This window comes from Ambystoma mexicanum, chromosome 14 (assembly GCF_040938575.1).
Source record: "Ambystoma mexicanum isolate Mex_15411 chromosome 14, UKY_AmexF1_1, whole genome shotgun sequence".
NCBI classification, from domain to species: domain Eukaryota; kingdom Metazoa; phylum Chordata; class Amphibia; order Caudata; family Ambystomatidae; genus Ambystoma; species Ambystoma mexicanum.
This window is the reverse complement of record NC_090940.1, coordinates 423,001,521-423,019,301: the sequence shown is the minus strand read 5'-3', so window position 1 is coordinate 423,019,301 and position 17,781 is coordinate 423,001,521. Positions and strand designations below refer to the sequence as shown.

General features: G+C 45.2%; 1 protein-coding gene across 5 annotated transcripts in view; it reads left to right on the top strand.

The window, feature by feature from the left end:
* Positions 1-17,781, top strand: part of DLGAP5 (DLG associated protein 5) — an 827,616-nt gene that overhangs the window by 323,580 nt on the left and 486,255 nt on the right. For all 5 annotated transcript variants that reach the window (XM_069637597.1, XM_069637599.1, XM_069637595.1 and 2 more), the window contains exons 9-10: positions 749-876; positions 961-1,090. In XM_069637597.1, coding sequence (XP_069493698.1) covers positions 749-876; positions 961-1,090 — 258 coding nt within the window. The remainder of the gene's footprint in view (positions 1-748; positions 877-960; positions 1,091-17,781) is intronic.

Here is a 17,781-nt window from a genome sequence, read left to right as displayed (position 1 = left end):
CCTGCTTTCTGGAGGTCCTAGGGGATTGTTCCAACAGTATTGAACCTTCTAATTTGACATTCCTCTTAAGGCCTTAGCCAATTATAAACCTTTGTGTTGGAATCCTTCCTCCACCTTTGCATTAGCCAATTATAAACCTTTGTGTTGGAATCCTTCCTTCACCTTTGCAATCAAGCAGCTGTGGATAATTTTTCGTATCTGTATGTAGAACACCCTTGCAGTTTATACGTTCTTGTAGAATGCTGCTTGGGTGTCCTTGTATTTGGATTTAAGTGGGTCACTTGGCAGTGCTATGAAATGGCAAACTGCAACAATGATGGGGAAAGTTAGTTTTCCTCTTGTTGGAGTGATATCCATGTACAGAACTGACAGGCGACCCATGGTGTGACCTTACCCTTTCTGTTACCATCCTTTTTTTTTGTTTTTTCTTTTTCTCCGTCAATTTCTGCAAATTATCTACACTGCAGATGCACGAGCATGTGTACGTGACATTTTAAAAAGAAATACTGCCATGCCTTGGAAGGCTGTTAATTTGACATTGATTGCTTTATCACTTTGTTCAATCTTTGAAAAACGTTTTGCATGCGGTTTTGGTAGTCACCTATGTAAGTGCCATTGATCTGATTATTAAATGGAACACTTCAGTGTTACTGAATTAAATTAATGTAATCCTTTCCAAAGTATATTCTTCTACCTACTCTAAAATACAGAGATAACCGGCTGTATTGATGTGTTAATTTTTCTGTAGAGACACCATAATAAATGTTCCATGTGCACCAGTGGAGGGACTGCTTGCTCCGGATCCTGCCTTTTTGACTGTAGCTGTTCAAAGTCCATGTGCTAAAGAATTACAAACGTTGACATCTTCAGTAACTGGTATGTTCCTGTGGGGTTTTAATTCTATGCTATTTGTCAAAGTAATGTTTTTCACTAATGCCTTTTTGTTGAATTATTTTTTAGATTCTGAACCTCCAGCACTAGCAGAGCCAGCTGCTGAAATCTCTGCATCAAAGGCAATTGCTGAAATTGTTGCAGGAGAAACCGAGCCTTCTAAATCAGAGGAGATCAAACATGATGTTCCGTACTTCAGGTTTGTTTTTGCTAATCCCTTGCTCCCGCAGACAGTTGGTCCTTTCCTGCATTGCATGTCCCTAATAGTTAATGGGAGCACAACGTGAGGTTCAATTGCCGCTCCAGCATTTGGCTTTTTCATTGGTATCATGAATTGGAGTTAACTTTATTCCAAGGACTCTGCAGTTTTTTTACTTCTAATAGATTACTTCTAATAGATTACAATACTTTCAAATGTTCCCAGATTCCCAGACAGACTTGGCAGTATTCTAAAGTGGAAACACCCAGAACTTTTTTTTTGCATTTTTGACACCATTAACATAGTAAAAAATGAATTCACCGTCCATTTTTTTTGGAAGATTGAGATTGGCTGCCAGTGCTGAGGGCTGCTGAGTGTTTGGTTCCTGCTGAAAGTTTTTCTGGACAGCACTAAGGTATTTTCAAAGTGCCCTTAAGGTAAGGGGAAAGACACTGGCCCGGTAGAGCTTCTGGAGTTATGCAGGGACAGCCTTCATCAAATGGAAGACCAGTGTGCCATGGCAAGTTATGTTCATGAAGCTGAGACCAGACAAGGAAAGGAGGCTTGTGGCATGGCTGCATGAGCTTTAAGGGGTAAAGTCCACAATTGAGCACAAAAATCACCACAGTGGTGAAAGATGAGGAAACTGATGGGTTCAGAAATATCCAGGCATGAGGGTGTTTCTGCAGTAGAATTGTCCAGGGATCCCTAGAGCAGTGTTTGAATGGGTCAGATAAAGGCCACAGTTTAACTCACCATCTGCTGTGATGCGGGTAGTGGGGAGGTAGGCAGTGTCTGTCATGGCAGCCCGTAGTTTGGTTGTTGACTGAGATGGTGACCCATTTGCAAACTGCCATTTGAGTTGCTGTCAGCCCAATCTGACCCTGCTGCAGCAGTCTCAGCTGGTGAACCATGGAACAGAACTTAAATGTCTTGTAAGTACTTGTCCCGGGAGGATAGCACAGCGGCAGCGTGCGCGTCTTGGAAGCAAGACGACACAAAGCAACAACAGGTTCGATCCCCGGGTCCGCGCTTAGAAACCTCCGAGTGTTTAAGCGCGTTATAAATACGTAACTAAGACAAAGAAAAAAAAACCTAATCTTAATATGTGTTTCCTCTGTAACAGCGCCTCGATGCCTCATGGGCTGCAAGTGCGCTTAACAAATGCAAATAAATAAATAAATAAATAAATATGGTTGAGATTCCTTAAACTGTTGTCAAGGCAGCCCAGTAGTTCTTGATTGTAATACAAGATTACCCCCAGAAATCTAGTAAACGCCTCACACGCCCCCATACATGCACTCCCTGGACAAGATGCTGTCCAGGGAGTGCAAGATATGCCGGTCAAGTGGCACAGCGAACAGAGCGCTCGCTTTGACATCCGTGCAGAGCTTGCTAGCGCAGGTTCGAATCCCGGCGGGGCCAAACTCAGCCTTTAATCCTTCCGAGGTCGATAAATGAGCACCACACACCGTGGGTGGTAATAAGCATCGCTCAGATACCCGAGGGTTCGTAGCGCTATATAAATGCCAAATTATTATTAAGATATTTGAAGTTGTGCAACAGTTCTAGTCAGGTGGCTCCATGTTGGAGGTCATGGTTCAGAAACCGACCCTGGAGTACTCTGTGGAAAGAGTTCAAGGTGGTGGAAAATGACACTCTCTGGAGGTGGTGACCATTCCCAAGTGTATACACTGAATTGTTATTGAAACTTTACATTTGACATTACACCTCAGCATAAAAAGTAGTGGTCCAGGAAAGACTTTGGGGAATGTAAACTATTTCCAAAACGGTCTCCTAAATGGAAGATCATAAACTAGGAGGAGGCAGGCTATTCCACCCCAGGGTGAGACTCTATCGAAGACTTGAGTAGAGGGGCAGGCTAGTTCACAAGACAACTCTGCCCATGTTTTGCAGGATGACCACTGTCTATTTGTAGTCCTGGGTGTTGGGTAAGATTTTCACAGTAATGATAAATCTTCCTGACCTGTGTCAACCCCACAACTTTTTGATTTTACTTGTGGATTATTTTTCCTTATACCTCTACGTGGGAACCTTTTCCCACACCCACAGAATCTTTTACTCTTTTTATGGGTGTTATTTTTGTAGACTCTCCATAGTGTCTTTTAAAAGCTATCCTATTTGGCAATATGTGCCTATTGTTGCTGGGTTGCCCTAGGGGCTCCCCTTTTAAATTCTCTTTCTAACCTTGTGAGAACTACAGTTCGAAGTGATTGTGTCCTCCGATGTATTCCACATCTATAACAGTTGTGTCCCACAGCTGTGCTCTTTGGAAACTTTTAAGCAGAGGACGTCTTGCGTCGATCCCATGTCCCTCGAGGGCCTCTGTTGAGGGTCGACGTCACCGGATGTTAAATATAGGGCGCACAGCGCCTGTTGCCCCAGTTCTGTTTTTTTCCAACAGCGAACGTGTTGGCTTTGTGAAACTCTGTGCGCCTTGTGGATTCTTTGAATCCCTTATGTCTATTTCTTTCGACCTCCAACTCCAAGGTCCGGGTTCAAGACTTGCTGGGACTGCAAGTCCAAGATGTCATTGACCGACCTGCACCGTATTTGCTTATGGTGCCTTGGTGAGTCGCACGACAGACTGCTCCAAATGCCAGTCTCTTACAGCCAAGACCTTGCGTCAAAGATAGGGGAAGCTCTGTGCAGGTAAGCCATTGAAAAAATCCTGTAAGACCGAATCGAAGCCTAGGGTTTCCACCAACGACTCGAGGGGGACTGCACATCAGGAGGAAGCTCGAGGTTCTCGGTCCCAGAGTGGTTCCCACCATTCCTTGTCTTCGCGGCACTCTCAGAAGCGCCGACACAAGTCGCCTTACCCCTCTTTGGAGGATGGTGCCTGTCCCACGAAGACCTAGACGCCAGAGGAGTGGGCGGCATTTAAAGAGCAAATGTTGATTTTCCAGTCGCAAGGCATGGTTCCTGTCGCTCCTCATGAAGCCAGCAAAGAACGCTCTCGATCCGTAAGTCGCACGCCTTCGGCTTGCACCGGGAGCCCTCGAGGTCCCGTACAGATAAGAGCAGTTGTAAGAGCCGTGCGTCCGGGTCTCGGTCCTCGTCCCCAGTGAGACCGGTGCAGCCTGTGGAGGTGCCGGCGTCAACTCGTTCGGCGCCGGTCCACTCGGACAATGGTGTTCCGTCCTATCGGCCCACGCCTGTAGCAGCGTCGACGCCGAAGGTCTTGGCGTCGATTCCATCGGAGCGGATTCTGGCATCAAAGCAGTCAGCGGTCTCGGCATCTGGTTCTCGATGCCCTCTGCATTTTTTGGGAGTACTGTGTCTGAGGAGTTTCCTGGGGCTTCCTCTACGTCTGCAAGGCTTGTATTGGGCTCCATGCCCTCTTCTGTTGCTTTGGCTGGGTTTTCCGAGCCTTTGCCTGACATTTTTGAAGAGGTAAGATCAGATATTGGAGATCCTGTTTCTCAGGCTGAGGCTCCAGGATTGCTGGGTGACAGTCCATTGGCGGAATTGAAGCAGTCCCTACATGATGCCAGTGGCCTGGATACTTCTCTGGAGGTTGAGTTTGGTATGCCTGAGCCGGGGGCTCATGCAGACTCTTCCTAAAGGCGGCTCATGTCTAGGGTTTGCGAATACCTGGCGTGGTCCTGTCCTCCGGATTTTATTCAGGATGACCTTACTGACATCTTGAACCAAGGTCCCCATACCTGACCCAGTATTGCCCTTCCATCTTACATTGCAAAAAAGGGTGTCATCGGCTTGGCAGGCCCCGGAATCGCTTCCGGCGGTCAATAATTTGGCAAAAAAGTACTGCCCATCGGTTAGTGACCCCAGCTATTTGTCTACTCACCCCACTCCCGAGAGTTTGGTGGTTTAGGCGGCTACGGCCACATGGAGGCAGCAGGTGTACCCTACCATCCCTCCGGATAGGGGTGACAATCGCTTCGACGGATGGGCACGAAGGTCTTTTCGTCAGGGAGCATGGCACTGAAGGCTGCCAACTCCACATGTGCCCTGGCAAGATTTACGCACTCTGTGGACCTGTGGTTCCTACGCGGCTGAGCATATTCCTGAGGGGGGAGGAAAGGGATGGCTTCCTAGCCATCGTGCGTGACGGCAAGTATGCTGTGTGAATTCCTTCACTCAGGATTGGACGCAGCACACGCATGAAAAAATGAAGTGATGGCATCAGAATGTGACCAGTCATAAGACCCTAATAAAAGAAAAAGCAGGTCTAAACGAACTAACAAACAAACCTGCAGCGAGGGTTAGTGAATGAAAATCCCTCTCCACCGCTAGTCTGTTCCCAAGCACGCTATTCCAACTTGCATGGTCAAATACACACCAAGATGTAAACTGGGAAACCTAAGACTAACGCCTCAAACAACTGAAGCAAGTGAAGAAATTCCGGAACCATGCTCCTCTCCCTCAAAGTCTGAAACCAGACTCCATTCATGGAATGTGACTATCCAACGGTCAGACGCTCCAAAGTTGATCATTTACAAAGACCTTCACATCCCTTAAAACAGAATCTGAATGAAATTACGATTAAAGGGCTGCAACCATTATTGTCATCAATGTCAATCACAATTGCTCCATTTCTAAAGCTATATGAGCACATCAATGATAATGTCAAGGAGCTAACGGCCTTGGTGGCTCTAATGAACTCCAAACTTGTACATCTGGAAAAGGATTTTAATTTTTCAAAAATTGCTCATGTTGATGGTGGAAATAAATTTGAACTATTAATGACTACAATTAACTATCAAAAGGATAATAGACGAGACAAAAAATTACTTGCTGGTATTGCAAGAGGAGCGCTGTGCTTATTTCAACAAATCGCGATCAGTGCAAGACAAAGCTGATGTAAGATCTCAGGAGCCGACGTCCAACACACCGATAGATCTTGTACATAAAATAGTGGATGACGTCAGCAAAAAATGCAATGTGGCAAGTTGTTGTGAGAAAGTAAAAAATAATTTGGATGGAAAATTAGGGGATTTATCACCAACAAGAGCAAAACAAATGGGCCACTAGTTGCTCTCCGAATGTTCAAAAGCCAACGGAAGCATCACAGACCAGCCGCGACAATGTGGCAAACAGAACGGCCGCAACATCTTACATAGGAGAAATTCCTATGAATGATGTAACAAAGAAAATGACGACAAAGGATCAAAATAATCCAAAAAAAGAAATTGCAACCTTTGAAAGTATCTTGGAAAGCAACAAAGGAATTGACAATCTTGCAAGTTTAGACCCGCAAAATCCAACAACCTCTACACTAACATTAGGGACAACGATCGATCACGGGTGCCCTTTCCTCTACGCTTCAACTCTGTTCACACCCAGCATGACCACTTTAAAAAAAAAATGGGCAAATATTTTCTAAATTCAAAAGCGGCTGAGCAAAACGCTGGCGATAGCACCAAAAAAAGTTCCTGAAATAAAACAAAACCAGCAAGCCACAAAACAACGCAGATCTAACAATTCCTGAGAAACATCAAAATGGTGAATGTCACTGTTCACACTAATAATCGTAATGAGAGCGTGCCCTGCTAAAAAAACGTTATCCTACTGCATTGCCTAAAGACACTGAGGCGACTTTGAAACCCCTGCAAGAAAATGAGGATGCCATAAGTGAACTAATGGACCTCTCTGTGTACGAGGATATATGTGATGAGCCGGCAGCTGAAGATATGGCTGCGGACATGGACTCGTATGAAGAGCCTGAGCCGCAAGCCGTGGTACATGGGGTAGATAATGAAGTAAGCTATCCTACTGAACCCAAAACTGACATTCCCATCTTAAAACTACCCACAGATGGTTGCCTCAGAATTTGCACGATGAAACAAAAGCTTGTTAAGCAAGCTGATTTGCATATAGTGCCAGTAAGCCCCATCTTCAAAAGGATGGAGGCCAGGTGTCTGGATAGCTACAAAGCTATCCTCGCCAGAGCGACCTTTGTGCCCTCCAATGGGGTTGCCTCTCCGATTTTGACCTTAAATCCCATGGGAAGGTACCTGATATTTCTCCAAATCGGAACCTAAGTAAACTTGGAGTCACAATGGATGACGAGCAACTTTTTGGTATGGTCAAAAGTGCCCCAAGAACTGAACTAAGAAAAATACCAAAGTGACAAAGCCCAGAGTCAAAGCTCAATTTGTTTAGAGCACGGTTGGAACGTCTCGATAGTTGTGACAATCTAATAATGAATCGCACAAATGTAATACGTTTTTATTCCACTGTGTTCCATGTCTCAGAACCATCCAATCTGATGACATTAAAACTGTGGAATTTATAGAGGAGGACCATCCCGATAGAATTATCTTGCATTTTCGATCCAAAATTGTATTAAATATCGTGATGGAGGCCGCAGCCGCCCTCATGTCCCTGTGCTTTGATATATCTGAAGCCACAGAACCTCTTGAAACTAAAGACCGAGAACTCCACATGCTCAGAATCAAGAATTTATAATGTCTCTAGGATGAGAAACTCCATCAGCGAAACACTGAAAAGTGAGACCTGCCCAGGTATTGGTGAAGTTGCACGCTCTTCGATAAACGAAAAGGATGCATCACCAAGAAATACAAAGGCTGCATCGTTCAAAAACCTGTCCGAAGACGAAAACATCCAGATAACAATAAATGGAAAATGTGGCCCGACCAATTGTACAGATCCCATCTTTTTGAATGGGGCAAAGGCAAGTCGTAACGAGTGGTGGTGGCTGGCCGAAGTTTTAAATAGACGATCAAACCAATAATGCCATGCGAAAAAGGAGTGTGATCTCCTAAGGATTGGATCATGGAACACTAGGGGTTTCTCCCATTTGTTCCAGGGACCTTGGCTGGACAACTTGGATGTGGCATGCCTGCAAGAAACCTGGCTGGATGCTTGCCCGGTAATTGATGACTATGAAGTGGCAATAAATCCAGCATTAAAAAAACTCAAAGGTCGCCCTATGGCAGGCCTACTAACACTTGCAAAGAGAAGTTCCGGATGTCACATCCTTCAATTAACGAATCCATTAGCCTTCATTCAAATCACAATTGTTGGGACAACAAACACCACTAACTCCAATGAGAGTCCGATCCACATTCTCAATCTATACAGGAACCACTCGGCAGCAGGAACAACACATTTCGTAGACCAAATTTCAACCTTGATCGATGACATCCTCGAGATAGATGAACAAACATTATTTTATGTGGGGATATAAACATTAATTGCATCACAACAAAATCAAAGGCCACCACACAAAAACAAAAACCTAATGCACTTACGTCAAAATGGATGATGGCGATGAGCTAAGAAACCTTACCATGCTAAATGGAAATACCACCAGTGACATCCCGGCTAATGTAACTTGCAGGAGGGGCCTGCTAAACTCAATTTTGGATTATTTTTGTTTCAACTAAAATACATCAAGCAACCACTTCACTACAGGTCACCTCAACAACCCAAAGTGACCATGAAATGGTCATCATGACCTTAGTAAGATCTAGGCAGAAAGATAGTGAGACATGGAACCATCGGATCCTGGTAGTTTCAAATTGTGTAGGGTTAAAACTCACCAAAACGGAAGTCTCACATCTTACTATAGCATATATTGAAAAGGAAACTGGTGTCAAATATAGCCACCTACTACATTACTTTGCAGAGAAAGTTTGGACCTAGACTCCCAGGGTTTGTAAATAAACATATTTGATGTGGCAGTACTAAGAAAAAAGCGTGAATTACGTGCCACCATCAGACAATTCCCAAACAAGGGGAGGCAACTTATATAACAGCCAAACGCACAGCCAACCAAAAATATAAAAATTGGCTAAAGGCCCACAAAGCATTCATGCTTCAAAAAGATGCTGAAACCATAATGAAAAAGATGGGGGAGAAAAATTCATCGGAATTCTGGAAGATTCTGAACAATGAAAACGCGCCTCAAGCCGCGAGGATGACCAACATGGTACCTGAAGCAGTCTGGTCCAGTCACTTCACGGATCTCTTTACTAAAAAAAGGGCAGTGGCCAGTCCCAATAATGCCAGCTCTTGAAAAATGGAACTTGGACTTCGAGACAGAAGATATTCAGCAGATCATTAGACCAGCAAGTGCATCGAGGGCCTCAGGACCGTACTGTCTTATCAAACTTCACACTAAAACAAGAACCAGAAAAATGGGCAGAGCTATGTAGTGAGCTGTTCGCCAGAATTTCTATTGAACGTGCCACTCCAAAATCATGGAAGAATGCCATTGTTCCCATCTTAAAGGGTAATCGCGGGGATCCCATAAACTATCGCACGATAGCCCTTTTGGATGTGTTGGGAAAAGTCTATGCCACGATGTTACAACATCTACACTGGTCCCTAACAAGTGGACATATGGATGTGCGACAGTCTGGCTTTGTGACAGGAGGCGGTGTGGTCTAAATCTCTTGCTAATAAACTTGTTGAAAATGGAGGCTATAAGAACGGGAAAAAGGTCTACCTAGCCCTAATTTTTCTCATGCCTTTGACACCGTCGACCGAGAACTCCTCTGGACAAAGTTGCAGAATTGGGGCTGTCCTGTGAGCCTTTTAGCCACAATTAAGGAACTTCACACCGCGACTACCATCAAGGTTCGCTTAGATCAACGTAGAAACTTAACGGTTGCTATTAACACCTATTGCGGAGTAAAGCAAGGATGTCCCTTAGCCTCCTTAATCTTCAAACTGTTCCTGTCAGACATTGGTATTACAATAGAAGGACCCTGTTCCTTCTCTCCAAATTCATGGGACTACGTTAAGCTGGATGTTATATGCCGACGATTTGATCCTGTTGGGCACCACCCCGATCGGCCTCCAGCAAAAAATGAATGCACTGCAAAGCTATGTGAACAGCAATGGCCTGCATATAAACGGCAAGAGCGAAATCCTGACACTACAAAATGTGCAGACGGGGCAGTATGGACCGAAGAAAAAATTCAAATGGCATCTCGGACCAGAGTGCCTAAGTACGGTTAAATCACCAGGTACCTTGTCATGCAGATCAGTGCCAACATAAATGATGGTCCATGGGCAGAGAATGCCAAAACCAGGTGCCGACAATTTGCGTGTCAAGCTACAATTTTGAACAAAAAATATGGAAAGTTTTCTTTGAAGCCAGTGAGAATATTCTATCAGCAGAAAGTCATCTCGGCGCTGATATTCGGAGCCGAGAATGTCTTTGGATGTACAGACGCTCTATGGTCAAACCTGGAGAATGCCTTCTGGGTAAAAGTGCTGCAGTTGCCCAAAGGCACTCCCTCATTTTGTATCCGAGCCAAGTTTGATTTCCATTCAAGCGCGAATTACCTGGAACACCCTGGCTTTGTTCAGAAAAACCATCATGAAAGAGGTGCTCCCTCAGTTCAAAATTATACACAATCCTGACGGTATGAATTCAGAGACTATTGTCACTATGACATAAAAGATGCGAGGACATTTTACAAACGCACACCACAGATGTGATAACTCTTCAAGAGAACCCAGATGCAGTAAAAACAAAAATATGGAAACAGGACTGGATTCAAACTGGCGACAAAGGGAGCCTGAATTCAATGAAAGAGGCACCAAGCGAAAGTAGAGCATATAATTGTCTTCAGAACTATGTGGACTTATTTCCAGACTTTAAAAGCAGAAACACTTATCTGCGCTTTCGCTTGAATCTGTTTAAAACCAAGGATAGAACTATTCATTGGACAGGCGCTGATGATACAAACACAAAATTTTGATTATGTATCACCAATGAAGAATCATTAAAACATCTTACATTGGTTCTTAATGCTTGCAAGGAGGGGCAAACTAAACACTTTGGCCAATTGACGAAAGAATATTCAACAAGGGATGCAGAGGACTGGTGGCAACTAATGTTCCAAGGAACAAACAAAGTTGATCTTTGCGCTAATCTCTCTTTCCTGGCGGATTTAGAGAAAATGTTTGGAACCGTAGCCTCGGAAAGCACAGGCCCTTGAATCAGTGTGGCTTTCAGCAAGCCAGGATTGTTTGAATAATTTGGGGATGGCTTTAATTCTGAAGTACCTTCATATATAACAGACAAGCTTGGTGATGATACACACTGATCACAATATTCTTTCAAACTGTAAAGCCCAATTGTTCTAGTTTTTCACTGTTTTGTTTGTTTTGTTTTTTAAAGGTTTTTAAAGGTTTTTATAAGCCAATAAAAAAATAGACAACGCAGACTGTGTCAGCCGGTCCATGGCTGCGAACACCATACTACGCACGTTTGAGTGGTTGCGGAAGTCGGGGTTTGCTCCTGATGTGCAATCCCGTCTTCTGGACATGCCCTTTGATGGCGTTCATTTATTTGGCAGCAGGATGGGGCGCTCATGCCAAGCCAATGAGTTGACAGTCAGCAGCCCTTGGTCTCCGGAGTCCAGACTCTACATCAATCTGTTAGAGCTGAGAGCCATTAGGCTGGACCTGAAGGCTTTTCTGATGTCTTTGTGGGGGAAGACTGTCCTGGTTATGACGGACAACAGTGGCCATGCATTACCTCAACAAAAGGCGGGGGCGGGGGGCAGGGCCACTCCCGTTGTGCAGGGAGGCGATGCAGCTCTGGTTCAGGAAATCTTGATCTCTGCAGTTCTTCTGGCAGGAATCAAACACGGCGGCGGACGCTCTGAGCAGGCAGAGCAGGGTCTCACGTGGGAGCTGGCTCAGGAAGTAATTTTGGAGATCTTCGTCCTTTGGGGAACCCCACAAGTGGATCTCTTCGCCACCAGTGTCAACCCGAATTGAGAGAGATTTTGCTCGAGGGAATTTCCCCCCCAAGAGGAGCCTTGGGGGACGCGTTGGTAGTAGAGTGGTCCTTCCCACTGCTGTACGTGTTTCCTCCAGTCCCCGTCATTCCTCAAGTGTTGCAGTGGTTCGGTTCCCGAATGATCCTCATTGCTCCGGATTGGGCCAGGAGAGCGTGGTACCCAGACCTTCTCGATTTGTCCATCTGACCTCCACGTCGTCTTCCCTACCGAGAAGATCTGTTCTTATGCGAGGGGGGTGTGGGGGGGGGGGGTCAGGTTCTCCATCCAGAGGTAGGGTCGCTCACCCTTCATGCTTGGCATCTGAAAGGTTTTGATACAAGGATTGGGACCTCCCAGATGACGTGATGGAGGTGTTGCTTTTGGCCAGGCGACCCGCAACTAAGTCCCTGTACCGTTGGCGGAAGGTCTGCGACTGGTGCAGGGGTCAGAATGTGGATACTTTCCAATATTCCATTCCTATGGTGTTGTCTTTTCTGCTTTCTTTAGCCCAAAAGGGCCTTCAAGTGGGTACCATTAAGGGTTACCTGGCGGCGCTGTCTATATTTAAGCGCTCGTCTGAAGAGTGTTCTTGTTTTAATTCCTTTGATTTCAGTTTCTGAAAGGACTGTCTAATGTGTTTCCACCGTCCCCTTGCCAGGTGCCGGGTTGGGATTTGAATTTGGTTTCAAAGCTCCTGATGGGAGCTCTGTTTGAGCCATTACACTCTTGTCCGCTGAGACTTGTCTTTTAAAACTGTTTTTAGTTGCGGTTACTTCCGCACGCAGATTGTGAATTGCAGGCACTTTCTGCCAAGCCAACCTTTCACTGTTTTCCATAGATACAGGGTTGTCCTGCGGGTGCGACCGTTGTTTCTTCCAAAGGTTGTCTGAATTTCATTTGAGCCAGAAGCTGGTTCTTCCGGCTTTTTATCCTCCTCCGCATCCTGGTAAGGAAGAGGAGAGGCTCCATAGGTTTGTTCCTAGGAGAGCTTTGAGTTTTTATATTTCACGGTTGTCCCGGGACAGAGTGGACGATTAGCTCTTTGTAGGTTATGCTGGACACTGCTTGGGTCAGGCTTTTTCCAAACAGACCTTGCCCAGATGGATTGTTTTGACCATCACTGATGCTACCATTTGGCGGGGAAGGACCCTCCGGTAGGCTTACATGCTCACACTACTAGGGGTGTGGCTGCCTCCACTGCTCTACAAAGGGGTGTTCCTATTTGTGATGCAGCCACATGGGCCTCTGTCCATACTTTTGTTAAGCACTATTCCCTGGTCTCCATCCATGGGCAGGATTTGGCCTTTGGTAAGGCAGTCCTCTATTCAGCCATTTGATTGGGTACTCTAAATTTCACATTCTAAATTCTTGGGAGTCTGTCATAGATGTGGAATACGTTGGAGGACCCAATCCCTTCGAAGAACAAGTTACTTACCAAACTGGTAACCTTCTTTCGATGGGATGTTTGTCTGTATTCCACATCGCCCTCCGAGCCTGCCCCTCTGGAGAATTTCCTCTGATTACAGCTTCCATTCCGCAAGGTTGAAGGCTGTTATACTGACAGGAGACTGGTGTTGCTGGTTCTGAGGAAAAAAATTAAACTGAGGCCACGGGCGTCGTGCGTCCTATATATAACATCCGGTGATGTCGACCCTCAACGGAGGCCCTTGAGGGACATGGTATCAGCGCCATCGATGCAAGATGCCCTCTGCTGAAAAGTTTCCCAAGTGCACAGCTGTGGGACACAACAGTCATAGATGTGGAATACGTTGGAACATGCCATCACAAAAGAACATTATCAGTTTGGTAAGTAACTTGTTCTTATCAAGGTCAGAAAGGATCTTTGGATCCCTTTTACATTTTATTAAGTGAGACCAGTACCTCCACCCTATTTGGAGTGCTGGGGAGATGCTGAGCATCCCATTTCTCATTTTAAATGTAACATTTATGTTACAAGGACAAACTTACCTTTAATGGCTGGTGGCAGTGACCCTTTTTATTCAGTGCACCTTTACTGCAGGTTGTTTGCACAGCCTCGGTAAAGGTACCCATTGGTGCTCATTTTACCAAAAGTCCTGTCTTTTAAAAAAAATTCTGCTCCATTGTCTGTCGTCAGGAAGCGAGGGAGGAGTCAAACTCTGCAGCCCTTTGTCTTCCAGCCTGATTGCGAGATTACAAACTGGAAGGCTGGCTGCCCTGAAAGCATTGCCAACACCCCAGTTTGCATGTTGCAAGGCTGTTTGATTGGCTGGATTCCTGCATAAAAGTCAGAACCTGGAAGCTGAAGACTTGGTTGACCACTGGAACCAAAACTGAAGAGGAAGGTGAATTTGTGGCTGAAATGATTTCCAGCGACCAGAGAGCCTGCTGTGTAACCAGGGCCCTGCTGTTGCCCTTCCTTCCAATCGACCCGGGGTCTCCGGAAACGTCCCCGACAGAGTTGGGTGAGACCCACTAGAGTCAAGACCTGCATTTTGAGCAATCCCGCGCCATTCTCGGACCTTGCGGGGCTGCAATACCCTGGTACCCTGGTATATCGAGCCATTGTGCGGTGCACGGTCTTCCGGATTCCGAATCTCCCAAACTTCGTGGCCATCCTGCTGGATCTCCAAATGGAAGATCCCAGTCCGAAAAGTTCCCTCACTTTGCTGAACCTTATAATCGACAAGAATCTGTCCCGTGATATCCTGTATTCTGCTGTGCTCTTGAAAAAGGCACCAAATCCATAGAACCGCATCCAGACTCAAGAAGAAACTTGCCTAGAACCTTCCTGTGATCTTTGCTGCTAAAGTCCTTCCAGGGTTTAGCCTTCTGTCGTCTTAATGAAGGAATTCAATGACTGGGTCTGCAGCCAAAAACCTGCAGTCTTGCTGCTGCAAAATCGTCTGTGCTGAGATACTGTTTGCTTGGGTATTTACTTGCCTTAAGTTTCTTGTGATTCCTGTGTAGTTTGGGGTGTTTTCTAATTGGGAGTCCTTTCGTCCAGTGCACCCAGGCCCCTGCTGGAATCCTCTTAAGGTGTCTTCTGAGAGGTCCCTGGACCCTCAACTAATTCTGAAGTATTAACTTGTTTTAAGTCTTCCTTAGGAACTCTGACATTTGCTACTTAAACTGTACTGACACTGCCTGTTGGACGTTAGACCCTAGTCACCCTCCTTCTGCCACTAAGACGCTCATGCTCCAAGAATAAGGGAAAGACTTCCAAGGATTGGGCCTTTTGCCTAGAAAAGAGAATCTGTTTAAAAGTTCTTACTTGCAAAATAGGTTAGCTGGTAACTGTAACTCTTGAGAGGACAGTTATAAAAGTTGTTACCCATTACTTATTAATTGTTCTGCCATTCTGGAAAGTAAATGCAACATCTGTCTTTCCTTAGAAACTGTTTTGCCGTTCTAACAGAGTAGATGCATGGGTATATTACTCACCTGTGATTTTGTTGTGCTTCTTCCCAAAAGTATTATTGTTGGTTTCACTTCACTATTCCTGTTAGGATAAATGTATCAGTGTCCCCCACTGGGTCTTGCTTCCTCTGACTTGCTGTTAGCCTGTCGAATAATTTTGCATTAGGCTTTACCTACCTAGAATAACCTTGAGTCATTCATAAAGTGTAACACGGTTTTACTTTCCCTAGTCTATTTTAGACAGACTGAGTCTTGGGTACATACCTGCCTTTAAGTTGCTTACAGCTTTTGTAAAAAGTTCATAGGTTTTTCTTACCTTAGTCTGAACTGAAAAGTAATTGTAATCGAAAATTACACCCCAAGGTCGAATTCCCCTAGAATAACTCCTATCCTGAATCAGAGTGATACGTGTATGCTGTTCCTAGAATCTGTTTCACTAGGTCAGAAAAGTATATTGTCCAGTTGATTACTATGTGATTACTTGCTGAGCTTCACGGTAGGGTCAACTACCCTTGTATTACTGATGTCTGACTATCTAAGATGCGCATCGCTAACTACACTTCCCAGAATTCCAAAACAAAAGGTCTCTGGCACTTTGTTTCCACGTATTGTGTATTCTTATGCCTTCTGCGATGCAATCCTGGGAAACTGCCTTTGTGAGCGTGAACAAAGTCACTGAATAATTCTCGCCACATGCAGGGTAAAACCTGTATTTGCTTTCCCTCTAATCACATTTTTTTTAACCTTTCTTGTTTTAAAATCATAAACCAACACAATAACTCATCCCCCGACTGTTATCCTTCCAATCTACCCCAACCAGAAACTACAGGCACAGATCTAAATGAATAACCAAACACCTGATGGGCAACATGAAGTTGTTACATCTGTCCAGTCATAAGGGCTAAGGCATACATTTCTCACATCAGTCCAAGGACGGTCCGGAGGACTGTGCAGCTTGCATCCTGTCCTTCTGGTATTGTCTGTAAGGGGACCAATGATCAAACTGATGGCTGGTGCAAGGTAGTGTTGAAGCGAACATCGCCTCCCTTCGTTCACGCATGCTCATACTGAAAGGGGCCCCTAAGGGAGCCTGACGTCTATGGAAACAAGGCGGGTCACCACACACGATAGACGCCAGACACAAGGTTGTATTCCCAAAGCTAGGGTTTTATTGCAAAGCAAGTCTGTTGGCCAACTCGGTCTCACGCCCCGCGACGTGAATCTCTAGACCTCGAGGGACGCAAGAGAGTGAATTACGTACATTGGTTACATACATACAAAATGCATATCAAACAATCGGCTATGACCTGTTTAACACCCCTCTTTATTGGGTTTCTTTGAACTTGGTGTGATGGACATCTCCGACCACTGACACCTTCAAACATTTATTCTAGTAACAATTTGCAATTTGTTACTGCGTAGGCATCTTTCGGTTATTGAATAGAACACAGCGCTTCTGTTCTTGGAAGCAAACTACATACGGGGGGAGTTGCATTCCGGACCTTGCTATCAGGTGCTATTCGCGTCCTGGGAGCCGACATGCTCTTAGCGGGCTCAGCAAAGTGGGGCCGTTAGAAAAGCATAATTCAAGCCTTTAGCGGTATTATTCTAGCATATTCTACCATATAACGAGACTGGCTGGCAGCTGTGGGATGATTAAATTCCCTGCAGCTACGCTTCAAGGCTACATTAAGGAGGGAGCCGGGCATTCTTCCTGGCGCTGCCTACGTTTGTGTTTCAGCGAACTCTTGTTATCCTCTCGGCCCTGCGGCCTTGTCCTTTTCACATACAGACAACAATGTTCCACAGTCGAGCAGTGTAAGTGGAAAATATACTGCGAAGCAATAGGAACAGAAAGCAATGAGCAATGGTTAGAAAACAAAATGGCGATTCTTGTTACATCAAAATGGCCGTTCATTGGCAAACTCGAACCTATATTCTGTCGTATCGTGCATGAGATGGTTGGTCCACGGCCACCAAAATGCGTTTGCGGTCTCAAATTAGAGGTATCCGTATTTCTAGACTGACAATACATTCTAACCATCTGGAGAAAGTAGGAGCAGCCTTCCCCCACGCCCTGGCCACCTGATATCTAGCCACGACCGAGACCATGCCCAACAGCTTCTTTTCAGTTTGCGTACCCCCCTCAGTCAGGGTTAAAGGAATGGTTCGGCCAAAAAGATGGGCAATAATAAAAAAAAAAAATACTGGCACTTTTTTTTTTTAAAGTTCCTATGTAAAATTTTGAGCAATTGAATCTCAATTTACAAAAGCAAGCACATGGGGCATCCATTTTTTGAAATGGTTGCCCGCCTGTGCTATTTTGCTTTTGCGGCACTAATGAAGGAAATGCCAGCCAGCTGTAGTAAACAAAAGCTACCACTGGGTGGCTTTTCCTTCATTGGTGCCGGGACTCGCAGGACGGTGACCGGAGACTACAGGCAGAAAAGCTGCAGCTGCATCTCGGTAAGTGCTATTTTTTTTAAAAAAAAATTAAAAGCACTTGCTGCATTTTTTTTTTCAAAGTTTTCCGGGCTG